Genomic DNA, 12,992 nt, shown 5'->3' on the forward strand with positions numbered 1-12,992 from the left:
ATATATATATATATATATATAGCTAGAAATAATTTTGGCTGCTATTGCATGGCATCCAAGTTTATTTTTAGGAAGTAAATTCTGAATTGCTACACACAACATTTTGCAACATTTTTAGATATATGGCCTTAATGTCCAAAGCACGACTAAACTCAATCTATCATTCATTCATTAACAATAACTGAGTGCAGTGATTTCGATACAGTGCTTGCCAACAACAGTGACTCTGCAGTCAGTGTGTTTATGCCTGTCCTGCTAGCATGCTGTGTGTCTTTGTAGGACACACTGTTGAGATGACCTCTGTCTTGATTGAGCGTTTACAGTTACAGTTATGTGTGTGTTTGCCTGGGTGTCTGGCATAGTGTGGAAGTGTCCTCTGGTTTTTGCACTCTATTTCCAGCCTGCTGAAGATGCCTATGATAACTCCCAATTCCACTGGGCTTACAGTCTTACCCATATAACACACATGGAATTTATGTCATGTCGATGAAAAGTCTTGCAGTCAGCTTTTAAATGTCACTTTTTTGTGATCAGTTTTTTTATTTTATATGTCATATACAATAACAAGGATCATCAGAACACTTATGATTGTACATAAACATAGGCTTTACACCTTCCATAAAATACACCATACTTGCCTTAAGCGTTAATCTAGGTGAAGAAGATGCTATGTTCAAGATATTCATACATTAAATATAGCTTTTAAATGTCACTTTTAACTCGAATGATATCAAAAAAGATTTCAAATCCACTATTTATGCTAGCTGGGACACAAAAAGCAGAACTAATGCTGCTGTAAATGTAAGAACTTTTCCACTCTCCAGCTCTGGTCCCAACTCAAAAGCAAAGCTGACCAGCAGCTTGCATTATAATACAGTATCTTCTAGGGATGTCACAATATATCGTCCCACAATATATTGCGATATCAAAACGTGACAATATGTATCGTTGAGATGAAATCTCATATCGCGAGAAAAAGAAGCTGAACATGGTGGCACTGATCTGCATCTGATTGCATGCTCGCTCTCCTTTTCATTGCTTTGTTTGAACAGACGAGGGACGTTACAGACACGGAGGATGAGGATGGTGAAATTACTCAAATTAGCGTGGAGGATGCCCCCTCAACTTACAAATCGATCGCAAAAACATATTGTCAAAATATCGTATCGTATCGTTATCGTGAACCCAATATCGTGTATCGTATCGTGACACCCCTAGTATCTTCTTATGTAGAATCTACATAATAAAGTTGAAGTTGTGTGTGTGTGTGTATCAGTGATGTGTGACAGCGTAGCGTGTGAAATCGCGCGCTTTGCTAGTATTACAATATAACGCCATGGGGATGCATTGCAATTAGTTAATAAGAATGTATGGAGCGTAGTTCTACATCATGGTTACTATATATATATATATATATATATGTATATGTATATGTATCGAGCTAACTAAAGACTGTAGCCCCACTGCAGACGGTTGGAGGCTAATTCACTGCTGAACTGCTTTCTGTCACCTTGACCTAGCTGCTTTCTGTCACCTTGACCTAGCTGCTTTTTGGCACCTTGACCTAGCTGCTTTTTGGCACCTTGACCTAGCTGCTTTCTGTCTGCTTGACCTAGCTGCTTTTTGGCACCTTGACCTAGCTGCTTTCTGTCTGCTTGACCTAGCTGCTTTCTGGCACCTTGACCTAGCTGCTTTCTGTCAGCTTGACCTAGCTGTTGTGTGCTGGTCTGTAGCGGTCCATATAAGCTTGTTGTGACCCCGTTTTGGGGTGTGAAAGTTCCCTCATCCCCCTGAGCTCTAACAGCTCCCTACGTCTTCCCGCGTTTCCCCATTACCCAAATAATGATGATTGTCAAGGCTGTGAAAGCTCAAGTGTTGCATGCTTGAAAGTGAATGCTTTCTCTGAAAATCACTACTATGACAACCACAGCTACTCATGGCACCAGTGCAACAACGGTGATTAAAAGTTGACAGAAATCCAATGTAGCTGAAGAGGTCAAGGCTTACATTGGCAGTTTGCTGTTTGGCCCTCAGCTGGAGGAAAGCTCACAGCTTTGATCCCTGCCAAAGGCACAATCCATTCCTGTCACGAGTGTCATTGAGCAAAAGACACTTATGGCCCATTTCCACCGCTGGTATCAGCGCGGCGCCGCCCAGCTCAGCTCGTCTCGCTTTTTTGTCTCATTCCACCGATCAAAAACCTGGACAGCCCGGGTTGAGTCGGGGTTGAGTCGTGCTAGTTTTGGTCCCTGCTTTGTTGAGGTTCCAGTGCTGTGGACCCGGTACCATACACTGCAGACGACTGATTGGTCAGGCAGAATCGTGTCTACTGTATCTACTGTCAATGCTGGATACCAGTTTAGTGGGGCTTACCTTCTCTTCTGTTATTTCCATCAGTCTTTTGTGTTGCTGCCTTCGGCTCTGGTGAAATAAAATCGATCTCCTTGCTCAGCTTTAACATGACGGTGCTTTTCAATTGTTTTGAGAGAGAAAAAGTCTGCTCCTCGGGAAGCCCTTTGTGTGCTACGTCGGCTCTGCTAGGCCGGAGGCGGGGGTTTAGCGAAGTCTGGTGAGTTGCCGCCGGGGAAGTGGCTTCCCTTCTCCCTGTAGCGTAACCCCCGCGCAGCGCATGCATGTGAGTTTGAGTAACAACAAAGATATCCATTCTCCTGGCCGATTGTCACATTTGCCCATAGGGCTGGGCGATATGACCAAAATCTCATATCCCGATATAAGTCATTTCATATCCCGATACCGATATATATCACGATATAGCATATTTTCTGTAAATTCTATTTATAGTTTATATAAAATGACCACATGGCCATTTATTTATGTAGCAGTTGAACCAGTTAAAATGTTGTCAAACCTCACAAAGGATACATGCATTCAGAATACAGATAAGCATGGCTATTCTTTACAACACAAATAATAATAATTAGTTGCAGGGCAGTAGAATGAAACACAAACTGAACCACGCCACCAGTTCGATTTTCAAAGAGGACACTAGCATTTGATGTGTTTGATTTAAGCACTAATTTGGAATCATATCTAAAAGCTGACACTAGGCGGCAGTATTTCTTTAGTCAACGTCAAAATACCTACATGTTCAGTAGAAGAAGAATAAAACGGTAGAAGAAGAAGAACAACGTTAACCAACACAACTCACACAGGGAAAGCTAAAAGCTAAAGCTAACGATAGACGTTTTGTTGTCAGCCCTCAAGGGATTTCCTTGGGATGATGAGAGGAGATGTTTTGCCAGGTTTAACGTTAGGACACATGCAAATATGGATCAAACGCGGACTTAACACAGTGCAAATGCCTGGGTAGACTAGGCGGACGGAATGGAGGTAACATCTGTAACCCTGCTCTTTAGCCTACTCACGGCTGATTTGTGCCACTTATAAAGGGACGCAACGGGCTTGTTGACACAGTCTGGTGCGTGTGTGGACTGTGGACGTGAGTAAAAAAGAAAGCACAGCGTCATCCAAATGACGGACAATATTGCCGTAAAGAGTGTGATTTGCAACACAACGATATAAACGATAGAGCATCATATCATACGAAATACATTTTCTATCGTCCAGACGAAATATATCGTCATATCGCCCAGTAGGGGTGGGAATCACCAGATGCCCACGATACGATACTGAAACGATACTTGACTCACGATACGATAGTATTGCGATACTGCGATATTTTCGATATTGCGATATTGCGATATATTGAATATTGCGATATTTCGATATATTGCGATTTCTTACTTTTTCAACTGCAAATGATGTCCCCAAAGGAAAACTTTGTCAACATCTGGTTTATATAAGAACAATTTTTCAGTCTGTACATCTGACTTCAACCATTTTATTACAGCAACATTGTCAAGTAGACAGACCAACAACTTTCATAAAGTCATGTCATAGTTGCATGCACCTGACAAACTGAACTGTTTGTTACAGTCTACTTACAGTCCACCTTAACTGGATGTGTGTGTGGACTACTGTACTTATGTAGTTTTTGCAACTTCACTTCACTTACACAAAACATCTTGTGCAGCCCATTCAGTAACTGGGGAATTTGTAAATTACTGTTATGACAAAACTGTTACTGTTAAAACAAAATGAAAATATGCTACCGTTTGTTTACTGCTGGCCTTGGAACTAAAGTTTATAGTAGCCCGGTGGCCTGGCATGGCCTGCAAATTTTTTTTTTTTTTTTTGCAATATCGATACTTGGCGTCCAAATATCGATACAATATCGTCAGGCAAAATATCGCGATACTGTGGTGTATCGATTTTTTCCCCCACCCCTATCGCCCAGCCCTATTTACCCATGCCATGTACACTGTAGGTCATTTAGAGGCACCAGTATTCCAGTTTAAAAGTGTATGGATTTAATTTTAACGTTATACGTTATAGCCTACTTTGGCTATGGACGGAGGGCAGATATGCGGTCGCTATGGCGACCAGGTGTGGGCGGAGGCAAGTAAACTTGCTATGGAAACAGAGTCTATATCAAGTAGAGTAAGAGTAAGACCAGGTCAAGTAGAGCTGTACTGTGCTGTTATATGTGGTGGAAATGAGCCATTACTTGGTCCCTTCTGCTCCTGCAGTGGGTTGCACCAGCTGTGCCTAAATTGAAACGTAACCTAGTTTGAGCGTAAAGTCTCACTAAAGTCCGGAGTTGGGTTGCACCAAGTGAAATAGTTACAACGTAGGCGTTAGAACTTAAATCGTACACCTACCCCTTATTACTGTAAGTGTAAAGTCCTCCATAAAATAGCAGTTGGCACGGATTGCAACTTGGCACCGTGGCGCATCGTTGTTTTGCGTCCGCAATGCGATCTCCGTGATAAATTACACCATTTGACATTTCGTTTTCCATAATTGGCGGCACTGCATAGGCTACACATTAAAATAACAGCAATTAAGTACTAGCGAGTTGCGAGGCAGGATAATGGTGAATTACAATGCATGATGATGAAGCTCTCACCACAGATAAACATTAACAGTCTGAACCTAACGAACGTTACTCTAACGTTCTCATTTGGTTAGTGAAATATGAATGCACTAATTTGCGGTGGACAACATGTCCCAGACTATCAGCCCGAGTCATGCTGACACTCTATCTTACAATTGCGGACTCTTTCTTACAATAATATCAATCTCTAGTGTGGACTCTTTCTTACAATAATATCAATCTCTAGTGTGGACTCTTTCTTACAATAATATCAATCTCTAGTGTGGACTCTTTCTTACAATAATATATCAATCTCTAGTGTGGACTCTTTCTTACAATAATATCAATCTCTAGTGTGGACTCTTTCTTACAATAATATCAATCTCTAGTGTGGACTCTTTCTTACAATAATATCAATCTCTAGTGTGGACTCTTTCTTACAATAATATCAATCTCTAGTGTGGACTCTTTCTTACAATAATATCAATCTCTAGTGTGGACTCTTTCTTACAATAATATCAATCTCTAGTGTGGACTCTTTCTTACAATAATATCAATCTCTAGTGTGGACTCTTTCTTACAATAATATCAATCTCTAGTGTGGACTCTTTCTTACAATAATATCAATCTCTAGTGTGGACTCTTTCTTACAATAATATCAATCTCTAGTGTGGACTCTTTCTTACAATAATATCAATCTCTAGTGTGGACTCTTTCTTACAATAATATCAATCTCTAGTGTGGACTCTTTCTTACAGTAATATCAATCTCTAGTGTGGACTCTTTCTTACAATAATATCAATCTCTAGTGTGGACTCTTTCTTACAATAATATCAATCTCTAGTGTGGACTCTTTCTTACAATAATATCAATCTCTAGTGTGGACTCTTTCTTACAATAATATCAATCTCTAGTGTGGACTCTTTCTTACAATAATATCAATCTCTAGTGTGGACTCTTTCTTACAATAATATCAATCTCTAGTGTGGACTCTTTCTTACAATAATATCAATCTCTAGTGTGGACTCTTTCTTACAATAATATCAATCTCTAGTGTGGACTCTTTCTTACAATAATATCAATCTCTAGTGTGGACTCTTTCTTACAATAATATCAATCTCTAGTGTGGACTCTTTCTTACAATAATATCAATCTCTAGTGTGGACTCTTTCTTACAATAATATCAGGTCGTTACCATCATATTATTGAGAGAGAATGTGAGAGACTGTGAGAATGGTGTCATCATGACACCATTCTCGCAGTGTGTTCTCCCTATCTTGCTATTTTTAACCTGGGCATTCCCAGAGAAAATGTTCTCATTGCGGCTGGATTTGGCCGCTGCAGTGCTGTGAATCTGTTTGAGGCAGATTGAAGCTCCTATAATTAGCTTTTTCCAATAGTGGCACCTCCTTCCATGTGTCAGCATGTCCAACATGCTGTATGTTTCCCAGTCTGTCTGTCTGTCTGTCTGTCTGTCTGTCTGTCTGTCTGTCTGACTGACTGACTGTCTATCTGTCTGTCTGACTGACTGACTGACTGTCTGACGGACTGCCTGTCTGTCTGTCTGTCTGACTGACTGCCTGCCTGCCTGCCTGTCTGTCTGTCTGACTGCCTGCCTGTCTGACTACCTGTATGTCTGTCTGTGTCTGTCTGTCTGTCTGTCTGTCTGACTGACTGACTGTCTGTCTGTATGTATGTCTGTCTGACTGCCTGCCTGTCTGTCTGTCTGTCTGTCTGACTGACTGACTGACTGTCTGACGGACTGCCTGTCTGTCTGTCTGTCTGTCTGACTGACTGACTGCCTGCCTGCCTGTCTGTCTGACTGCCTGCCTGTCTGACTACCTGTATGTCTGTCTGTGTCTGTCTGTCTGCCTGTCTGTCTGTCTGTCTGTCTGTCTGTCTGTCTGTCTGTCTGTCTGTCTGTCTGACTGACTGTCTGTCTGTCTGTATGTCTGTCTGACTGCCTGCCTGTCTGTCTGTCTGACTGACTGCCTGTCTGACTGGCTGTCTGTCTGAATGTGTGAAGCAGCTTTTTGTTTCGTCCTCAGTTTTGTCTCAGTCTTGTCTGCTTCTCTCCCTCCTTCCCTCCCTTCCTCACTGTCTTCCTTCCTTTATTGTACGTCTCCCTCCCTGTATCCCTGTCTGTCTTTGTGTTGTCTTGCTGTCGGAGGTGTGGTCCAGAGACACCTACTATGAGAGGCTGTGGAAGGTAGAGGTTTCACTACTGCCGTGCTCTATGTTAGATGTTTACCTCCTTCAGAAATGTCATCAGTCCAAGAGGGGAGACTGTTTTTCAACTTCCGGCAGCTTCATCTCAACAAAGCAGCTGAAGAAATGAGGCTGTGGGTTCACCAAGCACTTCTGTTTTGACTTGTCAGCACTCAGCAGGTGAAGAGAATAGGCCCTCTGCCATCCACCAAGCTCCTCTTTTGTTAGCCAGCAGCATTCAGCAGAAGCTTGGGGGACACAGTAGTTGTGGCTCCTTGAAAGGAGAAACCTCATCTGTTTCGCTTCAAGGAGAACTTCAACGAAAATCAATGCTGATTTATTTTTGCACATGATCTTACACATATCCCAAAACTGTAAACTGTTTTGCACACATTAATGTAGTTTGACAGTTATTGAGAGTTGATTACATTGTGGACCAGTGGATGTCACTTGTGGATGAATGACATCACTGGTCCACAACTTACTGTAACTCCAATCAACTCTCAATAACTGTCAAACTAAGGCCCTGGACAGACCTGGTATTAACATGCATCTTGGGTGATCCGATCACAAGTGGCCAGCTCTAAATACGTCTGTTCACACCTGGCATTAGAATGTGGCCCCATGAATGCTTCTTGTGATCAGACCTCACTTCCCCGCCCCATATGCAAATAAACACTAGTAATGCTGCGAGTAAAAATACAGTGCTGGCTGCTTTGGCTTTTTGTTTGGCAATTAGTACCATTGAATTATTTTAGAAATGTTACAGCTGCAATTATTACTAGGGATGGGTACCGTAGACCGGTTCTAAATTGGTACCGGTTCCTGATTGACCAGTACCGGAGTATCAATAAGCGTCTCGACGAACGGTATTGCTATTGTTTTTTTGTTTTTTTTTACCATCCCCTAATGATGACAAGCTGCCAGCATCAGGAAGCAATTACGTTTAACGTTGCTTAACTGCATGTTTACACTCCTGTCTCATGCTACAGTAGCTGCGACAGGAAAAAGCAGACCCTAAAATATAATACTAAATACTTTAAAATATCAGTCGTATATTTGGAAGAAAACCAGCACCGAACTAGCGTTTTACCCGAGAGAGATGCCTGGGTGGGAGTCAGGGGACAGACAGGAAACTAGCGTGATATGCCTTGCGCTGCAACAAACTTCGCTGTGATTTGGTGAACCTGACTTGTTTTCTTAAAGAATATTATGTCGACTTTGCCAACTCTGAATACAGAACAACAACAAACATCGACGGTGTTGTTATTGTTAACCTACCTTTAGCGCTAGCTTGCAGCAAAATATATCCAGCCAGCCGGTCAGCACAGGGTAAGTTGTCATTTATAATCCTTTGAAAACGGCTGTGATTGATCCACACTCGATGAAAAGGTTTTAGGGATAATCAAGGACTAGGTGTGCGCCGCAGGCGTCTGGGGCAAAATGAATGCCTGCAAAACTGGATCTGTGTGAGATCATGTGCATAATAAATCAGCATTGTTTTTTGGTGAAGTTCTCCTTTAATTTGTAATCTTTTACACTTCCAGTTGTCAGCATTGTCGACAGCAGTGCACTTTTTCCTTCTTATTTTTACCCAAATAGTGAGGAAATGCTAGTGCTTGAAAGAGAGGTCTTTGGTGAACATGCAACCCTCTTCACCAGCTTCACATCTAGCCAAATCAGTCAGTCCAAGTCCATGACTAGAACCACAAACCAATCCACTACTAGAACATGTTTTATTTGATCTTATTTTTTTACCCATGGATGTTGATGTTTGTAACATAGGGACACGTTTTTCAACTAACAGCTTGCTGGTCACTGCAGCCCATGTTGCTCCCTGTTTTGATTGACAGCTAACCCAGCCACACAAACAGCTCCTGGGGGTTTGTGTGTTGACTGTCATAATGCCTGGTGTCCCACCCTCTAACTTTTAGCTTATGTTAGAAATAATAAACAAGCATTTAATTTGTCCCTCTCTCTCTTTCTGTCTCCACCTCTATCTGTCCTGTTCATCATTGTATCTCTCTCACTCTCTCTCACACACTCCTATCTATCTATCTATCTATCTATCTATCTATCTATCTATCTATCTATCTATCTATCTATCTATCTATCTATCTCTGTCTCTCTCTCTGTGTCTGTCTCTCTGTCTCTAGCCTAGTAGACCAGGCTATCCCAGTCCTCGCTCTAGTGAAGGTTTTTACCCCAGTCCCCAGCATCCTGGACACTACCAGGTATGTAAACTCGAATCTACTTATGTTTCCTCCTACTATTGCATTTGGTACAGCCAGGTAGGAGTCTCAGCTATCTAGAATGTAAAACATCATTGTTAAGTGTATCAGGCCTGTAAATATGTTGTGGTTAACAGTCTGCAACACAGTCATCAGAGAAAAAAAGCCTTGACAACAGACTAACGGTGTGTCTCTGTCTCAGATGGCAGGATATCCGGGGCCCCACACCCTCCCCTCAGTGCCCAGCGCCCTGTACCCCCCACAGGCCGCCATGCTGGACACACACCATGCGCATACACACCCACGCCACCACGTCCACACACACTCGCACGCCCAGCTCCTCCCCCCACCCCACGGGCAGGACATGGCACTATGGGGCTCCGCAATGGAGGTAGGAGACCAAACTCGCACCTACACACACAAACGCACATGCACACGCGTAGCCTGGGTAAACCCAGCCTCCACGTGACCTGCTCTCAGGCTTACCCTGCTCTCAGTCACTACACCTAGGGACTGAGAGCAGGGTAAGCCTGAGAGCAGGTCACGTGGGGGATGGGTTTACCCAGGCTAGCGCACGCGCGCGCACACACACACACACACACACACACACACACACACACACACACACACACACACACACACACACACACACAGGTAAGTCAGGATGGGATGTTGTCACCATACAATACTGTTGGTTTGTTATGGACAAAGCCAGGTTGTTCATGTTTTAGCTAGCATCCAAAGCAGTCATCATGTCAGCCATCCCCCCCACATACACACAGACCCGGCTCCAGACCCAAATTACAGAGGGGGCCTGCCCCTAGCTTGGGGGGGCCAAGCTACCCAACCCCAAAGAATGCCCCCCCCCCCCAGTGCTGTAGTGGTAAAAAAAAAACGTGGGTAAACTATACTTTTGAGGCAGCTTTCTCACACGGCACCGGCAGTGTTATAACGGCAGATAAACTATAAGCTTCCGTGACCGATATACAAGACAAAATATGAGAGTAGAACAACTTAATCTGAATAGCCCTATAAGGTATATCAGGGGGTGCCCCACATTTCTGAGTAGCCAGCCAGATAGGAAAAGTAGCTGGCTATGGGATGGGCCTTGGACCTTCAAGGGGGGTCCGGGGGGATTCTCCCCCGAAAGAAGATTTTGTACATTTTAAAGTAAAATTCGTCAACCTGGTGCATTTGAGAGCAAAATGAAGAGGCTAAATCTATGAAGAACTACACACATCTCTAATGTGTTGTGACTTAACAAATAATTAGGACTAAACAATCAATATAAAATGTATTTACACATTGTGCACAAATTGCATTCATTGTGACAAATTTACAATAGTTAATATCCAGCCAGAATCATTGCAAATGGATGTTCAAAGTAACAGTTAGCAATAGCATTCAGTTAATCAATGCATAATGACAGCCAGAGCAGTGCAAATTAATAACATTAGCTTGATTGAGCTCAGCACATCAAGCTTCAATCATTGCTACTTGACAACAATAATGTCAGGCATAATCTGACTAACGTTTTCGTTTTCCGTTTTAAACTTTAAAACAGAAAAACGGAAAAATGTTTTTAGCCAAAAAAAATTTAATGGGGGGGGGGGGGGGGGGCAGTTTGGGGAATGGGGGGGCCACACCCCGGTCAGGCCCCCCCCCCTAGCGCCGGGCCTGCATACACACACACACCAGGTTGTTCATGTTTTAGCTAGCATCCAAAGCAGTCACCATGTGCCAAAGGCCACGATGGTGCACTTATACTCCTCCATCGTTGAGTCCATCCTCACCTCCTCCATCACCGTCTGGTATGCTGCTGCCACTCAAAAAGACATCAACAGACTTCAGCGCAATATATTAAGCGCACTTCTAACTCTGACTGTAAATTCATGTAAATCCACTGCCTATTTAACGTATATTTAACTCAGTCTGTAAATTTCATGTAAATCCAACGTAAATTCATATTTATCATCCACAGAACACTTCACCACTCATGTACATATTGTATATATTGACTCGATTTGATTCGATTTGATTGCACTTGCAACCTTGCGATTGCCGTTAGTTATCTTCCTACTTCTTATCCCTGTATATTGATGTAACCGCTACGCTGCATCCAGACACTAAGACAAATTCCTCTTATGTATCTTGCATACTGTGGCAATAAAAGTGATTCTGATTCTGATTCTGATGTCAGCCACACACACCCCCCCCCCCCACACACACACACACACCAGGTTGTTCATGTTTTAGCTAGCATCCAAAGCAGTCACCATGTCAGCCATCCCCACACACACACTTTTATTTAGCCTTTTTTTTCCTTCTTCCAGAAATGATCTTTTTCAGAAATCAACTGTCACAACATCTTATTGCAACACTGAGAGGTTGGATCTCATTCAAGTCTCTAGTGATTTACTAGCTGGAATGAGATGTTGTTGCTTAGCAATATGAAACAAAACTCTGCCTACCAGCTGGAAGTGCATTTGTTGTCGAAGCATTCTGTCAGGAGCCTCAGTGATGTTAATGATACTGTCGATGACTTTGTCCATAAGAGCACCAAAGCATTGATGCCTGACAGAAATCAGCAGTCCTTTGACAGCCATTCTGTTCAGCATGTCTCTCCACCATGTCAGCTCAGCCTCTCATCAGTCTGGTGTCTGTGTCTGTCTGTCTTCATATCCTCCTTGTGTGTGTTTCTGTGTGTGCACTTGTTTGCTGTGTATGTCTGTGTGGCCCTGCGTTGGTGTGCATGGTGTGTTGTATGTCTGTCCTCGTGTGTGTGTGTGTGTGTGTGTGCGTGTGTGCGTGTGTGCGTGCGTGTGTGTGTGCCTGTGTGTAGGACAGGGCAGTAGACATGCAGCAGTGTGTAGGCCAGCAGTGCCTGTTAATGGAGGAACAGCTGATGATACAGCAGCAGCAGATGGAAGAGGATCAGAGGTGGCTGGAGCAGGAGGAGAGGCTGCTGGTAACACCTAAACACACACATGTGCACATGGTGAAACCACACATACACACACACACACTTGCACCTGGTGAACCCACGCGCACACACACACACACACACACACACACACACACACACACACACACGTGCACATGGTGAACCCACACACATACACACACACACACACACACACACACGTGCACATGGTGAACCCACACACATACACTGTGGGGAAATACTACACTGATTGCAAAACATGCACACTACACATTTCTACTTGGGGTCTAAGGCTATAATGATACATTCAGCTAACAGTTTGGTTCGACTCGTGATACTGGGTTCAAGACTTGATATCACAGTACTTTAAGCAAAATCTGACAATGATCTCAGACACACACACAAAACTTTATTTCTGAGGGAAAGCGAAAACAAACCACAGGGTTCTGTAAGCGTTAATGTTTTTAAGACCTTTGTAATACCAGTTGAAACAACATTTTAGACCGGGTTCATCCCCAAATAAGCCGTAAGATGGATAAATAGACCATGTTCTGGCCTGCTTGGAGGAGAGAAAGAGAAATAGAAAGGAACGTTTCCTCACACATTTAGAGGCTTACTGCAGGCGGAGTGCAGTGTGCATCATCTGAAATAG

At 43.1% G+C, this 12,992-nt stretch overlaps 1 protein-coding gene across 3 annotated transcripts in view; it reads left to right on the top strand.

The window, feature by feature from the left end:
* The window catches only part of LOC310782188 (focal adhesion kinase 1-like), a gene marked incomplete at its 5' end in the record, with an annotated part of 170,277 nt that overhangs the window by 125,545 nt on the left and 31,740 nt on the right, over positions 1–12,992 (top strand). For all 3 annotated transcript variants that reach the window (XM_083642875.1, XM_083642876.1, XM_083642874.1), the window contains 3 exons: positions 9,322–9,399; positions 9,599–9,787; positions 12,239–12,364. In XM_083642875.1, the coding sequence (XP_083499001.1) occupies positions 9,322–9,399; positions 9,599–9,787; positions 12,239–12,364 (393 nt within the window). The remainder of the gene's footprint in view (positions 1–9,321; positions 9,400–9,598; positions 9,788–12,238; positions 12,365–12,992) is intronic.

This window comes from Poromitra crassiceps (assembly GCF_964638095.1).
Source record: "Poromitra crassiceps genome assembly, chromosome: 1".
Lineage (NCBI taxonomy): Eukaryota > Metazoa > Chordata > Actinopteri > Beryciformes > Melamphaidae > Poromitra > Poromitra crassiceps.